Source organism: Erpetoichthys calabaricus, chromosome 2 (genome assembly GCF_900747795.2).
Source record: "Erpetoichthys calabaricus chromosome 2, fErpCal1.3, whole genome shotgun sequence".
Lineage (NCBI taxonomy): Eukaryota > Metazoa > Chordata > Cladistia > Polypteriformes > Polypteridae > Erpetoichthys > Erpetoichthys calabaricus.
This window is the reverse complement of record NC_041395.2, coordinates 186,202,602-186,226,255: the sequence shown is the minus strand read 5'-3', so window position 1 is coordinate 186,226,255 and position 23,654 is coordinate 186,202,602. Positions and strand designations below refer to the sequence as shown.

The window sequence follows — 23,654 nt, the reverse complement described above, 5'->3', positions numbered from 1 at the left end:
TGGGTCAAATCCAGGGATGAATTGACGTAACATGCATGTCTTTAGGATGTGGGAAGTAATCCAGTGCAGATATGGAACAACAATGTAGAAAGCACCAGTCCTCCATAAGTTTGGAGCAATGAGACAACAGTTTTAACGTTTCATGCCACAGATTTACCTTTTAGGTTTATTAAAATGTTATGTTGTGCATTACGTGAAAATTAAAGTGAACCTGATAATACAAAGTAAAACATAAATCTTTATTGCTAGTATCCACAACCATGCAGTTTTCAACAGGTTTACATGAACAGCTCCATTTGATATTTTATTGATAACATGCAGTTCACATTTACATATCTAAAGGTTTTCAGCCACAGGTACTGAGCATCATATATAGAACAGTACACAAAGTTAAACTTAAGCTATAGCAATACATTTTTGATAAATATATGTTACTATGATTGTGCAGACATAACCTGTGACTTCATTGCATCCACTAAGAAACTCAGCTCATTGCACAGATTCTCATATCGGTAGGCCATTCGTATCTGTGCAACATTTGTCCTCCGAATATCATTGCCTTCTGGGCCATCCTTTAAGTAATTCTCACCCAAGAAGTGTAGCTTTTCCTGTTAATTAAAGGCATAAATGAATATTTCAACCATTCATGCAATCTTTTTTTAATATTCCCAATCTTTCACCCACCCAATAAAATGAAAAAGGACAACCTCTTAATCTAGTAATGTAACCCTCTAGGACTTCCACCTATGTTGTACTCTAGGCATAGGATCTTTTTCCACTTTTTTTTGCTTATTTTGCTTAAATGTTTATTTATACATGTAGTTAATGGCCTAAGGATACAGGTTTTCATGTGCTTTTTGAATATCTGCCATGAAAGCAGTGAGTTGTTTGAAAGACTCGGAGAGGAAGTATTTGTTTTCAAGACGTTCATTTTGGAGGCACGTGAAGCCAATGATTTTAAATGTGCCACTGTGACCTGTGAGTTTAAATTCTACATTACATTATTTTACTGTTAGACTAGTTACTGTGGCCATAAACAAACACAGCTGACACAATTTAAGCAATGTAAGCAAAGTAACAGAAAGATGTAGAAATAGAGAGAAGGAAAGACAAAAGGACCAGCTCAAAAAGGCTATTAAAATGGTGTACTTAGCTGGTGATGGTGGTGGTCAATATATGGTCAATAACTACTGTGTGCTAATTAAAGTTTAACTGTGTTAGCAAAGAATGGGTTTCCATATTTGGCAATTGAATGTTCCTATTTTGCAACTAAAGAATGTTAAAAACAGAATGAAAGCACTGGAAAATGCTGCTGAAAAGCTCACCGTATGGATGAATGGAAGACATCTCTGCAGCCCATGCCTAGAATAATGCCACAAGCATTCTCACAATGGTCAAAGACAATTGCCAGGAACCCCACTATTGCATTGTGCTTTGCCAGGAGCTTCCTTCATCTGATTTGGAGTGCACACTGATATTGAAAGAAGCTAAATGTATCCTTTATTTAGAGTTATTTTTTTTCTTTCTTCATCTTTGAATATTTTGCTGTACAACTGGAAAAGGATATATTTCATCTTATAATAATATAAATATTGTTTTTTGATTTAGTAAAGCTACAATTTGTAAAAGAATATATATTCTCAGGTATGGTAGCACACTGGTAGCCCTTCTGTCTCACAGTAAGGAGATCAGGGTTTTGCCCCAGGTCCTCCCTGTGTAGAGTTTGCATGTTCCCCCTCTGTCTGTTCGCATTTCCTCTGGGTACTCCAGTTTCCTTCCACTGCATGCAGCTTAGATGAATCAGCAATACTAGACTGACCCTAATGTGTGTTTGGTCTTTGGGTGTGTGTGTTGCCCCTATGATGGACTGCCACCCTATGCTAGCTGGGATAGGCATTAGTCTTTCCCGCAACCCTGGTCTGGATTTAAGCAGGTTAGAAAATAACATGACATATGTTCTCAGGGAGCATATGCCCCCTGCTGGATAAAGCATGCAAACAAAAACAATGAAGTCATATTGCTTCCACATTTTATGTGTTACAGATTTAATAGCTGTCTCAGTTCACTCGACCTCTGTGAAATGTCCTACATAGTTGTGGAGTGAAAACCTGAGGTTCAGGTAGAGGTGCTCCAGATACCTCAAAGGTGTGTTATCTTTTTTTTCTCAGGTGAGGGCCTTAAGGAAACCATGTCCATAAAGTGCAATTAAGTCCCCCACAACTTCAATGAGATCCCCAGGAGAAGTAGGCAGAAATACTTCTTTCATTAATGTGATCTATGATGGCTGCACAAAAGGATGCACAGGAACAGGGTGAATCAACTCTTGGATGCCCACTGACAGACTAGGAAATCTACCCCTTAATGCATTCAATATTTACTTTTTCTTAGGCAAAGCTCATAAAAATACAGAGGTCCAGCAAAGGCCTGCTAAACAATAACTTTAGGATTTACACATCATTTGGAACACAAAGATAAACTGGTGATGAAATCCAATAGGCTGAATGTGCTGCATTTTGTCCTTCACAGAATTAATAGAACTGATTAATAGAAATATGTCTTTTAAATGTCTTGGCTGCAGCAGTGTTTCTTTGTCCAGTGGTCTGAGTGCACCTATGTGGTCACATATAGATAATACTTCCTTTATTTCAAAAGAGTTTTCTGGCCAGACTATATAAAATTATTGTTAAAATCCAGAACAGTCAGAGTCAGCCTTTAAAATACTGATCTCTAATTAAGTAGAGAATTGGTGAGGAGTTAACAGGGTTGGTCAGGCGTTAAGAGGCTGGAGGGCATGACCAACTGAGGAGAAACTGTGTGCTGTAGCAGAAACTGAAAGGAAAGCAGTGTGTTTACAATTTTACTGTGTTTTACTATTTACAAATCACCACATGAGAGGTTAAAATTTTAAAATCTACCTTTTGATATAAAGCAATGAAAACCTTTACCACTTTTGCTAACAGAAGTTATGTATTCCTATTTTAGAGCATATACTGTGATCACAAAATACACACGTTTAAATTTTAAGGATCAAAATTACTGCAAGCAATAGAGCTATTGTCTATAGAGTCCCCATACTCTACAATGATGTAGCTAGTGATAAAACGTGTCACACAGCTATTAAATGAAGGGTGAAGACCAATTATGCATAGATTACTTTTCTCCTAGTAAAGCTATTGCTGAGGTAGCTAACATTGCTTTAAAAAACACTCAAGCAACTTTCTGATGGGCTATTACTAAATCTTTTTTTTATTGGTGTTTTCCATTAGTATTTAGTTTTGCTTCCTCCTTGACCAAGTTATGTATGCTGATCTAGGAACACAACTTGTTTGTACGGGACATTTTATTGTTAGACCTAGCAGCACTAGCCATTTACTTACTACTGTTGGGAAGTTTAAAAATTATCCATTAGTTTATTAATTGACAAATCCACTAAAATTTGAGGTCATAGAGGGCAAACTTATCCTTGTAGTTCTATAAGCAAGGTAGGAAACAACCCAGGAAGGGGTGCGGTCATACTCACTTATATGAGTCAGCTCAGAATTTAGAGCCACTAATTCATTTAAGATGCACTACTTGGTGGCACAGGACAAAACCTGGTGTACCCAAGGAAAATTTTAAACTATAAAGTCTATCTCTCTGTGTTTCTGTACATATATATATACATATATATACAGTTAGGTCCATAAATATTTGGACAGAGACAACTTTTTTCTAATTTTAAACGAAACAACTCAGATGCAGTTGAAGTGCAGACTTTCAGCTTTAATTCAGTGGGGTGAACAAAACAATTGCATAAAAATGTGAGGCAACTAAAGCATTTTTTTAACACAATCCCTTCATTTCAGGGGCTCAAAAGTAATTGGACAAATTAAATAACTGGAAATAAAATGTTCATTTCTAATACTTGGTTGAAAACCCTTTGCTGGCAATGACAGCCTGAAGTCTTGAACTCATGGACATCACCAGATGCTGGGTTTCCTCCTTTTTAATGCTCTGCCAGGCCTTTACTGCAGCGGCTTTCAGTTGCTGTTTGTTTGTGGGCCTTTCTGTCTGAAGTTTAGTCTTCAACAAGTGAAATGCATGCTCAATTGGGTTAAGATCAGGTGACTGACTTGGCCATTCAAGAATTTTTCCACATCTTTGCTTTAATAAACTCCTGGGTTGCTTTGGCTGTATGTTTTGGGTCATTGTCCATCTGTATCATGGAACGCCGCCCAATCAATTTGACTGCATTTAGCTGGATTTGAGCAGACAGTGTGTCTCTGAACACCTCAGAATTCATTCGGCTGCTTCTGTCCTGTGTCACATCATCAATAAACACTAGTGTCCCAGTGCCACTGGCAGCCATGCACGCCCAAGCCATTACACTGCCTCCACCGTGTTTTACAGATGATGTGGTATGCTTTGGATAATGAGCTGTTCCATACCTTCTCCATACTTTTTTTTTGCCATCATTCTGGTAGAGGTTGATCTTGGTTTCATCTGTCCAAAGAATGCTTTTCCAGAACTGTGCTGGCATTTTTAGATGTTCTTTAGCAAAGTCCAATCTAGCCTTTCTATTCTTGAGGTTTATGAGTGGCTTGCACCTTGCAGTGCACCCTCTGTATTTACTTTCATGCAGTCTTCTCTTTATGGTAGACTTGGATATCGATACGCCTACCCCCTGGAGAGTGTTGTTCACTTGGTTGGCTGTTGTGAAGGGGTTTCTCTTCACCATGGAAATGATTCTGCGATCATCCACAAATGTTGTCTTCCATGGACGTCCAGGTCTTTTTGCGTTGCTGAGTTCACCAGTGCTTGCTTTCTTTCTCAGGATGTACCAAACTGTAGATTTTGCCACTCGTAATATTGTAGCAATTTCTCGGATGGGTTTTTTCTGTTTTCGCAGCTTAAGGATGGCTTCTTTCACCTGCATGGAGAGCTCCTTTGACTGCATGTTGTCTGTTCACAGCAAAATCTTCCACATGCAAGCACCACACCTCAAATCAACTCCATGCCTTTTATCTGCTTAACTGATAATGACATAACGACGGACTTGCCCACACCTGCCCATGAAATAGCCTTTGAGTCAATTGTCCAATTACTTTTGAGCCCCTGAAATGAAGGGATTGTGTTAAAAAATGCTTTAGTTGCCTCACATTTTTATGCAATCGTTTTGTTCACCCCACTGAATTAAAGCTGAAAGTCTGCACTTCAACTGCATCTGAGTTGTTTCATTTCTAACAAATATAAACTGTATTTGAAAGTTTTATTTTTATTTTATTTTCACTTTAAAGCACTTGTTGAGATTTTCCTGTCAAAATGTTGTCTTATCTATACAGTAGCCTGGGTTGCAAACGTTTCTGGTACAGTATAAGTTACTCTTCATTAATACTTGTACCAACTTGCTTTATTATGAAAATCTAGGGACCTTCAGGACTACAATTAAACTAATGTTTGATGAAGGCCATTATGTAAATGTAAACCTGTTTGCAAACTTCTTCCACTTACATTACATATTACTGATAAAATGATTTACCTCATGAGGAAGTCCACTTTGCAGAACACTGTTTCTGGCAATTTCACAAACATCACAGGTTGTGAGCTTCCACAGTTGAGCTGCGATGGCATATTCTTCCATGAGCGCTTCCTATAGTGGAGATTTACATGACAAACTTATTATCAAGGACATGTTTTTCAAGCAGCATACATGTCTGTTGAGATACTAATTCTTTTAAGGCATAGTTAATTAAATCAGCTAATTAGTACAATTTGTAAAAATGCAATATCTGATGTGGAAAGATTTATCTTTATAAAGCAGTACTGGTTTATCTGATATTGCTGAAAAATTGTTCCAGCAGTTTACAGTTCATATAAAAAAACTGCAGTGCACTGTCTTCTCAAAGAGTACATCGAGAAGCTTCCTTTGTGATTGCCATTTGTACACCTTCTACAATGGTTACAACAAATTTATCTATGTTATTTGTGATTGGTTTTAAAAAAAAATTTTGGGGGATATTAACAGTGTGCTATATGCAAGGGTGACACATCTTTTAATCTTGGGCTGCATAACCAGACAAAGTCAAAAATGATAAGCCCTGACATTGAAAATGCAGACATTTTCTTTTAGAGATACCACCTCATACAGGAAGTAATGGGAGAGACAGCTGTGATTTTCTTATTCAGAGTTTCATCCACTTTGTTCACTTGACAGCTGCTGATTTTCATTGATCAGGCACTGCAGTGCCACCAGCCTAACACATACACAGGACTCAGATTTTTTTTTTTAAATAAAATCAGTCTATTAAAATCTAATGAGACATTTCCAATCAAATCAGTCTACATCATTTAAATAGTGGTTCTCTTTATACTGATAAGTAAAGTAATGGTTTTATTATATTGTAGTTGCCTTTGCTTTAATGAAAGGATTAATAATAAGTTTGTTATGCTCACTATGATACATGACATGTTCTATATTCTAATATATCTCTAAGTTTGATATCCAGCACCTGTCTGGTCCCAAATGTGCAGGATACACACTGCTTTTTACTGTAATATATTTTACCTTATTAGTTTGGTAATATGCATGAATTTAAAAAACAAAAAAGTTGTAGGGAAATATTTCATCTTGTAAATTTAAAAATTCACTAACCATAGAACATTATTTAGGCATAATTCAAAATATAGAAATGGCAATAGAGATGTACCTGAAAATTATGGTAGATTAACATACATAATACAGTGTCTTTTCTGTATATTGGTCGTATAATAGTTTCTGTTTTTAAAATGTATTATTAGTATTTGAGAACATCTATGAAGAAGGTATTTTTAGTACACTATATCTGGGATGAACAGTCACCTTACCTTAGTGTAATGAAATTGCATTGGGTCATCAGTTGAAAGTGAAATACAGAGGCCTTTGTGTAGAAATTCACGCAGTGGGTTTTTGGAATACTCCAGAAAGAGGCTGTTGTTACTAAGGGGTGACATGGCAATGGGAATTTGAGTGAGGTAGTAAAGATACTGAAGTACTGGACTCTGCATAAAGGAAATAGGAACAGATTAATAAATAGTTTTAGATTAGCTTTATTACACATTCAAATTAATTATTAAACTACATATTCAAATCTCATTTTTTTCTGGCAAAATTGGGCTTGCAATACATTATAACTTTTTGTTTTTTTACTTTTCTTAAATATTTTGATTTTAGTGGATTTAATTTAAAAAAAAGTTCTGGACATTTTCTAAACTGATTCTCTTCGGTGCATTTTGGAGCCTTTTCTGGCAACACTGGGCACAAGGTAGGATAATGACCATGAACTAGATATTCCTTTATCAATTTATTGAATTGGGGCTAACTTACAGTTCACCAATCAACCCTATCTTTATGTCTTTGAAATATGTAAGGACACTGAAGCACCTGGAGAAAACACATGTGCAAATTCCATAATAATTCAGCCTTGGTCAGGATTTGAAACCAGGACTTCAGAGCATCTGGAGTCTGAAGTAATGCTACAATAGTGCTAAAATACACTACCTTTTTAAGATTCAGCCCATGTGAGATGTTGTCTGCAGTTAGGAAAGCAGATGCCAGATGAGTAATTGAACCAGCTTCTCCACAGTGTGGGCGAAACAAGAAAGTGCTGAGACCTCGTTCCCTTAAAAAGAAGCATTTATATAAGGAGACATTTAATTACAATTTGTTCTGCATTTCATTCTCTCTATTATAGTGTAGTTTCATTTTCAGAATATCTAGGTCACAAAGTTCAAAGTTGTGAGCACTGTGTTTCATTGTCTAAGACTCCCTTTACACTTTCATTTTACTTAGTTTCAGTAACACAACAGCTTAAGTCACTAAAAATAACAAGTGATGTATTGTCTTTAGTTAAACACAAAATGTCACACTACAGCTAATTTCATACTCTCTGTTGGTGCTGCACACAGTACCAGGTGTATAGGTTCAAATTCCACTATCTGTATGACGTCTGCATATTGTCCCTGTGTTTGCATAAACTTTCCCTGCATGTTTTTCCTCCTACATTCAAAAGGCAGGTGTTCTAGAATGAGTCAGCTTGAGTGATTCTAGCTGTTTAGACGAGTGTGGACTGTGATGAATTAGTTCTGCCTCCTTATGACTCTAAACTTGATAGGTGGGTTAAAAAAATGAGACCGATATAAAAAAGGCAATAACATAATATAAACCAAGTGACACATTACAGAAGTAGCATTATTAAACTATTTCTGACAAAGCAGGTTCACTGTAGGACTTACTTTCTGAGGTTGTTGAGTACCATTATATTTCCATACATGTAAAACAGATAATAACTGTATGGTGGGTTTTGATCAATATTCCATTCTGAGGGCTTTGGACTGTTGTAGGAGAAGATGTGATCACTGTGTTTGGATTCATCATCCACACTGTCAAAACCAGTCACCTGAATATCATATAAGATGAAGTTAAAGTATAAAATTAATTCAGCAAAATATCAGCTAAATAGTAAATAAATGCATTTATTTTACTGACTATATTTAAACAATTTTATTACAAATTTATATACCAATGGATTCATATTTTTCATTCACAAATACACCTGATTTGTAGGTTGATTTTGTTAGTCATTATGAGAACACTATGAAGAAGCTGCATGGAGGCAAAGATTAAAATTATTGTGGTTGATGTAGATGATTTGGTTAAGGATGGTGTGCCAGTGGGTGATGCTGAAAAAACTGCAAATCAACTGAAAGATACGACACTCATTACAGGGTTATATCATAACTTGCAGTTATGGCTAGCAGACTTTTTTACCTTTAAAATGTTTAGTCACCTTGTCACTACTGCAATATATTAGTAATTGTATACTGTGCTACTGACTTCAGGGTCATTTCCTATGCTGATATTTCCAAGGAAATCTTACTTGACTGGAAAAGTCTCTGCACATCCATAATTTATGAGATAGTCAAACATTTAATTAGAAACTTAAAACAGTAAGAATATTTTCATTCACTATTAAGAAAAAATAAAAAGAAATGATCTGTTCAATTTAAGTTTCATTAATAACCCTTTTCTTCCTCTTCTACCACAAGATGTTTTACAATTATGTTTCAGAAAATGCACTTATAATATTTGTAGAACATAATTATTAATAGTTTAATAATTTAATATAATTATTATCTCTTTATATTTGACTGACACCTGTATTTAATGTTACTTACAATAATATTGTTCATTTTCTTATACCCAGAGCACAGTTTTGTTAAATGAGAGGCTCAGTGATTTAAAGTCCTTTCCATTACCCACTGAACTTTTATACTGTTCATTGGTCAACTGAAAATTAGGTTTACCAATATTAAGTCAAAACTGTGTCCTGCTCTTATACCCATCCAAACTCACATATTGTAAGAAAACATAAAGCTCCTTGTTTTTTTGTGGATTTACTGTCACTTCAAACAGAGGAAGAAAAATATTTTCCAGCATTTTTTCAAAGTTGGGGAAAAGCTTCTTTGACTTGAAAATATCACTGAAAAATAAAGAAGATAATGTTTTAGTTTATTTCCAAAACATTGTAATTACAAGTGGCACTTCAGTGTCAAATTAAGACAAACATTTAATTGTGGCACAATTACAGGAACAATATTTCAATAAAACTGACCTTATTACTACTGTACATAGTATATATTATAAAGGATAAATTAATGCAGAAAATAAATGGGGAAATGACTGTTTTGTTGTAGAGTGTAATGACAAATGCATGTAATATAAAGGAAATATTTGGATCCACATTTATATTTAACAAAAATCATCTATACATCATGTCAATATCATAAATTATTTAGGTAGACTTGTCATTACTGTCAAAATACTAAAATATAAATTCTTACTAGATTCTTGGAATCTGAATGATCCAGTTCATGTGTGGTGAATATACTTTGTGCTTAATGAACCATTTTGCCAAATGATTCCATTCATCTGGAGATCTCCCATAGATTGACAAACGTGGTTCTGCATATTGAAACCTGCTTTCTTCCAGTTCATGAGCTACTTCCTACAAACAAATATAATTTCAAATACAATTTAAATACTAAAATTAAATTTTTTTGTATCTTTCATGATCAGTCCATGCAACCACTGGGGAATTTTCAGTTATAAGCCTAGTATAGATTTGCCTTGAACTCACTCATGCTGCAAATAATTCCTAAAATTGCCCACCTCTGGTGATCTCTTCAATTCTAAAAATTTATAACTGAATGTTTTCTCCATTTTTAACATCCTCTCAAGTTATTCTAACACAATATCTTTAAACATCAATATATTGTTTGTTTCTTCATGAGTTTATTATTTACTGTTTATTACTAATACATTGTGATTTACTGTGTTCCATATTTAACCTATCCATTTCTTCATATGTGTTACTATAATCATACAACCTGCCCTTATTCTATCCATCCATCCATCCATCCATCCTCTTCCGCTTATTTGAGATCGGGTCACGGGGGCAGCAGCTTGAGCAGAGATGCTCAGACTTCCCTCTCCCCTGCCACTTCTTCTAACTCTTCCAGGAGAATCCCAAGGCATTCCCAGGCCAGCCGAGAGACATAGTCCCTCCAGCGTGTCCTGAGTCTTCCCCGGGGCCTCCTCCCGGTTAGACGTGCCCGGATACACCTCACCAGGGAGGCGTCCAGGAGGCATCCTGATCAGATGCCTGAGCCACCTCATCTGACTCCTCTCAATGTGGAGGAGCAGCAGCTCTACTCTGAGTCCCTCCCGGATGACTGAGCTTCTCACCCTATCTTTAAGGAAAAGCCCAGACACCCTGCGGAGGAAACTCATTTCAGCCGCTTGTATTCACGATCTTGTTCTTTCGGTCACTATCCATAGCTCATGACCATAGATGAGGGTAGGAACATAGATCGACTGGTAAATTGAGAGCTTTGCCTTGCGGCTCAGCTCATTTTTCACCACGACAGACCGATGCAGAGCCCGCATCACTGCGGATGCCGCACCGATCTGCCTGTTGATCTCACGCTCCATTCTTCCCTCACTCGTGAACAAGATCACGAGATACTTGAACTCCTCCACTTGGGGCAGGATCTCGCTCCCAACCCTGAGAGGGCATTCCACCCTTTTTCGGCTGAGGACCGTGGTCTCGGATTTGGAGGTGCTGATTCTCATCCCAGCTTCTTCACACTCAGCTGCAAATCGATCCAGAGAGAGCTGAAGATCACGGCCTGATGAAGCAAACAGGACAACATCATCTGCAAAAAGCAGTGACCCAATCCTGAGGCCACCAAACCGGACCCCCTCAACGCCCTGGCTGCGCCTAGAAATTCTGTCCATAAAAGTTATGAACAGAATCTGTGACAAAGGGCATCCCTGGCGGAGTCCAACTGAAAATGGGTTCGACTTACTGCCGGCAGTGCGGACCAAGCTGTGACACCAATCGTACAGGGACCGAACAGCCCTTATCAGGGGGTCTGGTACCCCATACTCTCGGAATACCCCCCACAGGATTCCCCGAGGGACACGGTCAAACGCCTTTTCCAAGTCCACAAAACACATGTAGACTGGTTGGGCAAACTCCCATGCACCCTCCAGGACCTTGCTAAGGGTGTAGAGCTGGTCCTCTGTTCCACGACCAGGACGAACACCACACTGTTCCTCCTGAATCCGATGTTCGACTGTCCGATGGACCCTCCTCTCCAGGACCCCCAAATAGACTTTTCCAGGGAGGCTGAGGAGTGTGATCCCTCTGTAGTTGGAACACACCCTCTGGTCCCCCTTTTTATAGAGGGGGACCACCACCCCGGTCTGCCAATCCAGAGGCACTGTCCCTGATGTCCATGCGATGTTGCAGAGGCATGTCAACCAAGACAGTCCTACAACATCCACCCCCGGAGCCCTGCCACCAAGGAGTTTTTTTGACCACCTTGGTGACCTCAGTCCCAGAGATGGGGGAGCCCACCTCCAAGTCCCCAGGCTCTGCTTCCTCATTGGAAAGCATGTTAGTGGGATTGAGGAGGTCTTCGAAGTACTCCCCCCACCGACCCACAATGTCCAGAGTCAAGGTCAGCAGTGCACCATCCCCACCATATACAGTGTTGACACTGCACTGCTTCCCCCTCCTGAGACGCCGGATGGTGAACCAGAATCTCCTTGAAGCCGTCCAAAAGTCGTTCTCCATGGCCTCCCCAAACTCCTCCCACGCCCGAGTTTTTGCTTCAACAACCACCAAAGCCGCATTCCGCTTGGCCTGCCGGTACCTATCAGCAGCCTCCAGAGTTCCACAGGACAAAAGGGTCCTGTAGGACTCCTTCTTCAGCTTGACAGCATCCCTCATCGCCGGTGTCCACCAACAGGTTCAGGGATTGCCGCCATGACAGGCACCGACCACCTTATGGCCACAGCTCCGGTCAGCTGCCTCAACAATAGAGGCACGGAACATGGTCCATTCGGACTCAATGTCCCCCACCTCCCTTGGGATGTAGTCAAAGTTCTGCCGGAGGTGTGAGTCGAAGCTACTTCTGACAGGGGACTCTGCCAGATGTTCCCAGCAGACCCTAACAACACGTTTGGGCCTACCAGGCCTGACCGGCATCCTCCCCCACCATCGAAGCCTACTCACCACCAGGTGGTGATCAGTTGACAGCTCCGCCCCCCTCTTCACCTGAGTATCCAAGACATGTGGCCGCAGGTCCAACGACACGTCCACAAAGTCGATCATCGAACTGAGGCCTAGGGTGTCCTGGTGCCAAGTGCACATATGAACACCCCTATGCTTGAACATGGTGTTCGTTATGGACAATCCGTGACGAGCACAGAAGTCCAATAACAAAACACAGCTCAGGTGCAGATCGGGGGGGCCATTCCTCCCAATCACGCCCTTCCATGTCTGACTGTCATTGCCCACGTCAGCATTAAAGTCTCCCAGCAGAATGAGGGAGTCCCCAGAAGGTATGCCCTCTAGCACCCCCCTCCAGGGACACCAAAAAGGGTGGGTACTCCAAACTGCTGTTCGGCACATAAGTGCAAACAACAGTTAGGACCCGTCCCCCCACCTGAAGGCAGAGGGAGGCTACCCTCTCGTCCACCGGGGTAAACCCCAATGAACAGGCTCCAAGTCGGGGGGCAATAAGTATGCCCACACCCGCTCGGCGCCTCTCACCGGGGGCAACTCCAGAGTGGTAGAGAGTCCAGCCCCTCTCAAGGAGATTGGTTCCAGAGCCCAAGCTGTGCGTCGAGGTGAGTCCAAATATATCTAGCCGGAACCTCTCGACCTCACGCACTAGCTCAGGCTCCTTCCCCTTCAGAGAGGTGACATTCCACGTCCCAAGAGTCAGCTTCTGTAGCCGAGGATCAGACCGCCAAGGTCCCCGCCTTCGGCTACCACCCAACTCACACTGCACCCGACCTCCTTGGCCCCTCCCATAGGTGGTGAGCCCATGGGAAGGGGGACCGATGTTGCCTCTTCGGGCTGTGCCTGGCCGAGCCCCATGGGTGCAGGCCTGGCCACCAGGCGCTCGCCATCGAGCCCCACCTCCAGGCCTGGCTCCAGAGGGGAGCCCCGGTGACCCGCGTCCAGGCAAGGGAAAACGTCGTCCAAACTTTTGTTTCATCATTGAAGGTTTGTTGAAAGGCCCTTATTCTAATTTTACCAAAACCACCCAATGCCAATGTAATGCCAATTCATTGTTTATAAGTATTTTAGAATATAAATCATTGGTGGCATTAGGAAATTGATTTCTAATTGACTCAAATAGGGTTCACATTGTTAGAGAAAACTCTTTTCTAGATAATACAATCAAATAAATAAGTACATTATTGCAAAGTTCAGATTTGAACTTTTCATACCAGATGTAATATCAAATGAGATTTGGTCAAAATACATTCATTTTGTACAGGTAATTTTTTTTTTTATTTTAAAATAGTCTCTATTTTCTTAACTGTTCATGGTGTCTTTGTTTTTATTTCATCAATTTGTGTTTTTACAAAGCACTTTAATCTCTGTAAGATGGGTTTTATCCTTTTATCTGCTTTAGTTTCTAGCACTTTAAAATATTTGAACATATCATGCCAATGATCACAACAACATAATTTAACCTGTATTTTTGGAAAGACTCAATAACCAACTTTATTGTTAATTTCGGCATTCTGGAAGTTTAAAACATGTATTGTTTTTTGCATGTTCTGTTATGTTATCTCATCTGCTGTGTTCTTCACCTATTAATGAAATGATATGCCTATGGCTAGCACACACAGACTTATTCTCTATTATTTAAAAATGTGTGGCTATCCTATTCCCTTTTAAGAAATCTTTTTACTCATTCATCTCCGAAATGTCGGCTTTGAGAACCCTTAATCTGTGCTGGGACCAACTTTGAAGTTAGGACTGGAGCCTGTAGATTGTTTTTGAAGCATACTATTGTACTTGCCATGTGATGTTCCATTTGTTTGATTGTTTGAGTGAGTTTTGTTCTGTTTTTTTTTTTTTTTTTTTTAAAGAAATTACCCTAGAAAGCTATCAGCCTATGCTATCATTTAACATCTACGGGGCACATTACATAAGTATCAGTAATTTAGAGTGCAAAATGTTAGGGCTCCTTAAGTGTATCATAGCCAGCACGACCCCATCATTCTGTGACTGAAATTCTTAACTGATACATTCTATTAAAAAAAACACATTATGGAAACAATTTTTAATACTGAATTAGATTCCAAAACATAAATATATCTGTCAGCATGTCATTGGACTCAATCAACTTACACTCATTTTATCACTTCCTTTCTGGAACTAAGTAAAAAAAAAGTTATATAATGTGTACCTTAATTGGTGGAGACACTGAGATCTGAACACAGCAACAGCATTCTGTTGTTCTACGTTTTAGCTATTAAATAGCACGATGGTACAGTGATTAGGACTGCTGACCCACACAGCTTCTGGGGGCTGGGTTTGAAATCTAGGACAGCCATGGCTGTATATCTTCTCTGTGGCTTGTACTCCTCTGGCATCCCACATTTATGAAAGTTACATTATTTGGCAACCTTAAATTTGCCTAATATGTGTGAGTGAGTGCATAAGCATGCCTTGTATTAGACTGGTGCCCAATCCATGGTAGATCCTTTAGATTTTTTCTTTTGAAAACTTCTTTAAACATGTGATAGACTGGTGCCCTGTCCAAGCCTATTTCCAAGGAAAGTAGCTCCCAGTGATGCCAAGAAAGGCACCCACTTCTGTAATTTTGAATTGGGTTATATTGGACACCCAGTTTCACCTTCATTAGATTAAATCAAGGGTTTATTGTGTTTTAGTAAATGTGCAAAAATATGTATGCAAAGCCATTAGACTTCCTGAGGATGGCTGCAGATTATGTTATAATATGATTTGTCACCATTTGACCTGTGTCCAGCATTATGTTAATGCAATATTGTCTCATCGCAGTAACATCTTTGCGACTGTACTGTATATAGTCATTTTTTTCAGAAGTTTCAAAACAGGAAGGAACTGAAAATGCCCTTGGAAGATCAGGTGGAGTAGGCAGTTGAAGGGAAGAAATCTTAGTATGAGGGAATTAAGGAAATAGTGGTGGCAAGCTCACTGCCACCTGGTTGATTTGGGCTGCAGAGGCTTTGCTTGCTGATCTCTCTGCAAAGTTTACACACTGCTTGACATAAAGGGGCCTGTGAAAAGATCAGCCAATAGATCAGTGACAAAGTCTGCCTGGAGAGGTTCTAGATGACTGTGGATGAACAGGTTTGATACTGCAAGTCAGAGCTTGATCAAACACAGTTGGGTGGCCTGGGAGAGTGTGTCTGATGTTCATATTTCCTTATTCCAACAGAGAATCCTATGCAGACAGTATCAGGTACAACAATAAATCTTTGGCTTCTAGATATTCTGTTAATCTTAGCATGATGTGTTGGAACTTGTCTGCATGGTTGACTTAACACTAATCCAGCTTTCTCATCTTTATATAAAGTCAGGCCTTCAAGCTGCTCTCTAATGATTTTCAAATAATTTGCATCTGGTTTGTTGCTCTTGAAGTATATTATACTTAGCCTAAGAAATGACAAAACAGTGTTCACTTACTTCTATACAAGAACTAAGGTTTATTTGCTTATATACCAATATTGAATATATTCTTCTATCAATTCTTTGCAACTACTACCTAGCATATATGTCCTCTGAATACCTCATAGTTGCTGTGTTTATTAACTCTTTCTTTTAGCAAAGTTTGAACTTCTTCTTCTTTCGGCTGCTCCCATTTAGGGGTCACCAAAGTGAATAATCCGTCTCTATCTATCCTTGTCTTTTACATCATTTTTTGCCACACTGATTGCCTTCATGTCCTTCCTCACAACATCCATAAACCTCCTCTTTCGTCATTCCCTTTTCCTCTTGCCTGGTGATTCTATCCTCAACATTCTTTTCCCGATGTTCCCCTATCTCTCCTCTGCATGTGTCCAAACCATGACAATCTAGCCTCTCTTATTTGGTCACCAAACTGTCATACCTGTGTTGATTGTCTAATATGCTCATTTAGTCTTGTCTACTCTCATTTCTCTGAGTGAAAATCGTAGCATCTTCAACTCTGCCACTCCCAGCACCACCTCCTCTCTTTTTGTCAGTGCCACCATCTACTAACCACAAAACAAAGCTGGTCTCACTACTATTTTATATACCTTCCTTTTCATTCTTGCAGTTACTCTTCTACTACAAATCACTGCTGCCACTGTTCTCCACCCAGTCCACTCTGCCTACACTCTTCGTCACCTCTCTGCTGCACTCTCCATTACTTTGGACTGTTGAACTCAAGCATTTAAATTTCTCTATCTTCACCACCACTGCTCCTTGCATTCACAACTTTTCACCACCTTCCCTCTCATTTATGTACATGTACTCTATCTTACTCCTACTGACTCTCATTCCCTTCCCTCCAGTGTGTACCACCACCTCTCCAGGTTCACCTCAACCTGCTGTTCACTCTCACTACAGATCACAATGTCATCCATGAAATCATAGTCCATGGAGACTCCTGTCTGACCTCATCTGTCAACCTGTTTATCACCATTGCAAACAGGAAAAAGCTCAGAGACAATCCTTGATGTAATCTCACTCTCATCTTGAACCAGGCTATCATTCCAACCTCACACCTAACTACAATCACACTGTCCTCATACATATCCTATACCACCCTCAAATACGTTTCTGCGACTCCCAACTACCTCATATAGTACCATAACTCCTCTCTTGGCACCCTGTCATAAACTTTCTCTAAGTCCATAAACACGCAATGCAATTTCTTTGGATCTTCTCTGTACTTCTCCATCAACACTCTTAAAGCAAACATCGCATCTGTAGTACTCTTTGCTGGCATGAAACCATATTGCTGCTTATACAGTAGATCACTACTTCTCCTCTCAGCCTAGCATCCATCACTCTTTCTCATATCTTCATGGTGTGACTGATCAACTTTATACCCCTGTAGTTACGCAGCTCTGCACATCTCCCTTATTCTTGAAAATTGGTACAAATATATCTCCACTCCTCAGGCATCTTCTCACTTCTGTTAAGCAATCTAGTTAGAAACTCTGTTGTCATCTCATCTAAACATTTCCATCCCTCCACTGGTATATCATCTGGGCCTACTGCTTTTCCAATTTTCATCCTTTTCATAGCTTTCCTCACTTCAACTTTGCTGATCCCCGGTACTTTGAGATTTACTATCTCCACTTCATCCAACCTACACTCTCTCTCATTTTCTACAGTATATTCATAAATTCTTCAAAGTGCTCCTTCCACCTTTTCAACACACTCTCACCGCTTGTCAGCAAATTTCTAACTACATCCTTTATCACCCTGACCTGCAGCACGTTCTTTCCTGCTCGGTACCTCTGTCTGGCCAAACATTTCAAGTTAACAAGGTTAGAACTAATTTGATAAAGTAAGGATTATATTTATGAAGTATGTGTAAACACAAAGTTAATATTCATCCATCCACTACAGGTTTGAGAGAGCTGGGACCCATTCCAACATCAAGGCTAAAAAGAAAGGGGCTAGCACTTGATTGTGTAGTTAATCTATTGCAAAGCACATACATGTACACAACTCACACTTAATAAGGCAACTTTAGACATACTTGACCTAACATTCATATCTTTTAATTGTGAGAGAGAACTGGAATAGTCAGTCAGTCAGGCAGTCATTATCCAACCCGCTATATCCTAACACAGGGTCATGGGGGTCTGCTGGAGCCAATCCCAACCAACACAGGGCGCAAGGCAGGAAAAAATCCCTGGGCAGGGCACCAACCCACTGCAGGGCACACACACACACACACACACACACACACACACACACCAAGCACACACTAGGGACAATTTAGGATTGCCAGTGCACCTAACCTGCAAGTCTTTGGACTGTGGGAGGAAACCTGAGCACCTGGAGGAAACCCACGTAGCCGCCCAGAACTGGAATAACATGTGTAAAATGTTCAAAGAGCACCCAGACAGTGACCAGGTTGAGATTTGAACCCATGTCTCTGGAATGTACTGTATAACTTTTCATCTTGCCCATCAGTTCTTACACCTTTTCTGTTGTGCAACCTCTTGTATGATGAAGGTTGTAATAAGACACCCCCCCCCCCCCCCCCCCCCCCCACCAAATCATATATAATTTAAACTAAAAATATATCAAAACATCAATTCACAGATGCAAATAGCTTTCTCACTCTGCAGGACTTGTTAAATCAACTGATCTTTGTCAGGTCATCAATGCATCATGCAACCATATTACATGCTGGTAAGCACACTTATCACCATGCATGACTACTTATTACAATGGCAGCTGAATGAAAGAGGTTCCTAGCAGTTGTGTAAAGCTTTTTGCACTTGAGACAGCTTAAAACTAAATAAACAGGTCTGATGGACTGAATGGCCTCCTCTCGTTTGTCAAATTTCTTATGTTCTTATGTACACTATTTGTGATTGTTCACAAATACTCCTTTCTTTAGGTATGGTTTCCTGCTAACTGTTTAACTTGGTCTCCTTACAAAAAAAAAAACACGCTATGCCTGGTTTCTAAATGTCTCTTAAGTTGGATAGGCTGCCATGTGTGAAACACTACAAGAACTACAAAGAGTGCATAAGGCTCACCTTCAGTTTATCTACAAGCTTGCAAAATAAAGTGTTACTAATGCACAATATCCTGACAAGCCATACGCTCTTACATAAATGTTGTGCCATTTTGTGTGCCCCCTAGAATTTTCCAGGGGCAAACAACCCACTTTTAGAAAAACTGAGTTTATACAATAATATGTGATTAAAAATATTTGTGCAACATAAGCATATGGCTCAGTGTTTGCAAATGCTGTCTCATGGATCCAGCATCCTTCACTGTATGTGAGGAATATACATCCTTTACCTCTGTCTGTGTGTGTTTTTTTGTTGTGTTTAATGATTTCTCCTCCACATTCTCAAAGATTTGCTGGTTAGGTTAATTGGTAACTAATTTACCCTTGTTGTTGTGAATGTGAATGTGAATGAGCCCTGTAAGAGACTGGTACCCTTCCCAGTGCTGATTCCAGCTTTGTGCTCAAAGCTGCTGGATAGCCTTGAGTTCTCTTCAACATTTAACTGGACTAAGCATTAAAAATGTTATTTTATGCAGTAGAAGCTAGTTTTCATCATTTATTGTAACAAGTCATTATTTTACTGTAAAACATCTTAAAAATATGTATGTAAAAGAGAAAAACATTAATTCTAAAAATATTTTGTCAAAATATACAATAGAACAAACAGAAATTACCTTTAAATTAACTTTGTAATTTAATTATATATCAAAATTAGTGCATCTCACCTACCTTTATTAGTCGTGCAAAATATTCTCCGTCCATATAGTTATCAGTTTTTAAATACAAATCCCTTAGTTCACTGGCTCCAACAGGATTATATTTGGCATTGAATTTATCAAAGCGGTGGAAAGTTTGTCTCCCCTAAAATGCATGATAATAGAACTCAGCATCAGCTATGTTTAACAAGTATACCAAATGTACATGCTACCATTTTACATTTTATTAAGAAATCCTGTAAAAATAACTCTTACAGCATGAACATCTAGTGAGTCAACTGTAAGATCATAGGGGTCCATGTGAAGGCTTTCAAACACCTGCTTCAGTGTCATCAGCTTTCCATTTTTTAATAAGACAGGCCTGTCTGCTTCTTCTTTGTAGGTATTCTGAATGAACATCAGCAGATGTTTTTGGTTCATACAAGCTGCTGCATGAATGTGTGTATCCACCTGGAATAAAAAAACAAAAAAATGTGTATATTATATACTGTGTAGAATTGAAAGCTTTTGATGAATTTCACTTGAGATAAGAATATATTTGCATATTTTTGTGCAGAGGCAGAAATAAGACATACAGGAACCATGTAGTATTTACTTTAATTGTTCAGTACTTTACCTGTAATTTCTGTTCTGAGATAATGTAAGATACTAGAATAATTCTGCACAAGAGAGGTTGATAAACCAATGACAAAATAAAATACCATACACCTCAGTAAAAGTACGCCTTATAAATGACCAACATTAGGCACATGTCAAAGGATAGGCCGAATACTTTTTGGACACAATTATTTTAAGTGACCTTTATACAAATAAATTAAATTGGTGATTCTATAGCATTTGACAGTTCTTTATAAGAGATTTTTTTATACTGTATGCATTTTTGAAATCTTAGTTTTATAAAATAACATATTATATATATAATAAAAACTGCTCAAAAAATTAAAGGAACAATTTTTAAGCAGAGTATAGCATCAAGTTAATGAAACGTCTGGGATATTGATCTGGTCAGTTAAGTAGCAGAGGGGGTTGTTAATCAGTTTCAACTGCTTTGATGTTAGTGAAATTAACAGCAGGTGCACTAGAGGGGCAACAATGAGATGACCCCCAAAACAGGAATAGTTTAACAGGTGGAAGCCACTGACATTTTTCCCTCCTCATCTTTTCTGACTGTTTTTCACTAGTTTTTCATTTGGCTATGATCAGTGTCAGTACTGGTAGCATGAGGTGATACCTGGACCCTACAGAGGTTGTACAGGTAGTCCAACTTCTCCAGGATGGCACATCAATATGTGCCATTGCCAGAAGGTTTGCTGTGTCTCCCAGCACAGTCTCAGTGGCATTGAGGAGATTCCAGGAGATGGGCAATTACTCTAGGAGAGCTGAACAGGGCTGTAGAAGGTCCTTAACCCATCAGCAGGACCGGTATCTGCCCCTTTGTGCAAGGAGGAATAGGATGAGCACTGCCAGAGTCCTACAAAATGACTTCTGCAGGCCACTTTTGTGAATGTCTCTGACCAAACAATCAGAAACAGACTTCATGAGGGTGGCCTGAGGGCCCGATGTCCTATAGTGTGCCTTGTGCTCACCCATTGTCAGACCCTATGGTGGTGCAGTGGGTCTTGGGTTCCTCCTGGCGCATGACAATGCCGGCCTTGAGTGGCGAGAGTTTGCAGGCAGTTCGTGGAGGATGAAGGAATTGATACCATTGACAGGCCCCCATGCTTGCCTGACCTAAATCCAATAAAACACCTCTGGGACATTATGTTTCGGTCAATCCGATGCTGCCAGGTTGCACCTCAGACTATCCAGGAGCTCAGTGATGCCCTGGTCCAGATCTGGAAGGAGATCCCTCAGGACACCATCCAACATCTCATTAGGAGCATGCCCCAACGTTGTCAGGCATGCATACAAGCATGTGGGGGCCATACAAACTACTGAGTATGATTTTGAGTTGCTGCAATGAAATTTTGGCAAAATGGACTAGCCTGCTGCATCATTTTTTCACTTTGATTTTCGGGTTGTCTTTGAATTCAGCCCTTTGTAGGTTGATAATTTTAATTTCCATCAAACCATACAGCATCCGTTCATTCCTAATACATTACCAGTCCATATCAGTATAGATATCCAGCTTGAATTGTTTTCCCATTGAGATCTGATATGTTTTCAAAGTGTTCCTTTAATTTTTTTTGAGCTGTTTTATATATATATATATATATCATGTCACGCACAAGCACATGGGGAGCAGCTTAAGGACCTGATTCGCACCGCGACAAGTCATTCCAGGGGACAACGGCACCGTACTAACCTCTCTCTTTTTATTTCCTCAGGAAGAACGAGGCATCGCCGGCGTAATACCGCCCAGACAACTCAAAGAGCCGCCAACACTTCCGAGTTCCTTTCTTCCCTCTGGTCCCCAACTGATGACGTCAGCCTCCCATCCACCACCACGTTTTACCCAGCATCCCACGTTCTAATTTCCAGTCCAATCCTATAAACTGTCCATCTCCCTATCCTTCAGTTTTTTGGAAACAATTGACCTGATTTTTGTGTTTCAGTATACAGGGCTAAAAAGCCCAAATCTTTATGCGTGTCTGTCTTGTTTTACAATATATACACATTTATATATAAAATTATTTTTAACAGCATGTCCAACCATTTACAGAGCTATAAAACTGTATCGACCTATCAAAGATATTGATTAATCTAAAAGTCCCAGTACAGCTATTTAAGGAGAACATTAATAAATTCCTACCAAAATCATAAACAAATTTTGTGTAGGGCCTTGAATAGATTATAGTTTTCCATTGAAATATGATCATACATCAAATGAGCAATGTACCATAAAACATCACAACAGATTTTTCACTATGCAATATTATCACATCTAGTAATACTGTACTTTGAATAATGCTCAGATTTATTTCAAAATTTCCCTTTTTAAAGACAATTTTTATTTAATAAATCATTAATTTCTGAATGGCTCTTTTAATACTAGCACTATTTATTTTGGAATGTCTCTAATAGATTCATTTTCCGATCCAGATTATTGATGACAGATGATCGACCAATAGGAATAGGTTCAGTCTGTTAGCTGTTGCCTAACTTTCAACTCTACTCCTGGTTTACAAATATATGTACAATGAAAGTATAGAAGAAATCACTATGAAAATACCTTGTTCTTGTTATCCATGGAGATAATGAGCTAATCCTGTGCTAATCCTCCTTTTACTATACAGCAATTTCCGTTCATTTCCACTAACAAATGGTAGTTCAGCACTCACTTTAGATAGCAGTGAAGGAGATACAAGACAATTATGCTGTATATTTCCTCCATTCTTCAAGTAAACAATATTAAATACAACTGGTAATAGTACCTTTAGACATAGTGTATATTGAAAATATATTTGGATCTTTAGAAAAAAAAATTCTTATAAATTTTCATCAAGGCATTTTTCTACTACATGCAAGGAGGAAAATATGGAAAAAGAAAACAGAAATGTAACTTTACTGTTTTTCCTCTTGTACAGAAATTATAGTTTCTAGTTTTGACAATGAGTAGTTTTTCCTTATATAATATAAGACAACATTGGGAGCAAGATGTTTCAGTTATATTAATGCTTGATAACATTCTTCTTTAGCATGTGTAAATCATGGTCTAACCCAACTCCAGATTGTATTGTACACGGCCCACAATTCTCTCAATTCAGATTCTCCAAAAGCTCCTTGGGTCAAAACATTACTTATGATAGTTGTCTTCAGGTACCCACTTTCATGTTTTAGGAAATGTCCCCTTGTTAGACAATATTGAAATAAAATCTTTGCTTATTTTTTATA

At 39.1% G+C, this 23,654-nt stretch overlaps 1 protein-coding gene across 4 annotated transcripts in view; it reads right to left on the bottom strand.

Annotated features, from left to right (window-relative positions):
- Window positions 1-220: 220 nt before the first annotated feature.
- Window positions 221-23,654, bottom strand: part of LOC114646619 (AMP deaminase 3-like) — a 131,213-nt gene continuing 107,779 nt past the window's right edge. For all 4 annotated transcript variants that reach the window (XM_028794894.2, XM_028794893.2, XM_051922037.1 and 1 more), the window contains 9 exons: window positions 20,076-20,270; window positions 19,834-19,965; window positions 9,859-10,022; window positions 9,371-9,497; window positions 8,251-8,414; window positions 7,517-7,637; window positions 6,844-7,017; window positions 5,519-5,629; window positions 221-608 (listed from right to left, as the gene is read on the bottom strand). In XM_028794894.2, the coding sequence (XP_028650727.1) occupies window positions 435-608; window positions 5,519-5,629; window positions 6,844-7,017; window positions 7,517-7,637; window positions 8,251-8,414; window positions 9,371-9,497; window positions 9,859-10,022; window positions 19,834-19,965; window positions 20,076-20,270 (1,362 nt within the window). In that variant the 3' untranslated portion in view covers window positions 221-434. The remainder of the gene's footprint in view (window positions 609-5,518; window positions 5,630-6,843; window positions 7,018-7,516; window positions 7,638-8,250; window positions 8,415-9,370; window positions 9,498-9,858; window positions 10,023-19,833; window positions 19,966-20,075; window positions 20,271-23,654) is intronic.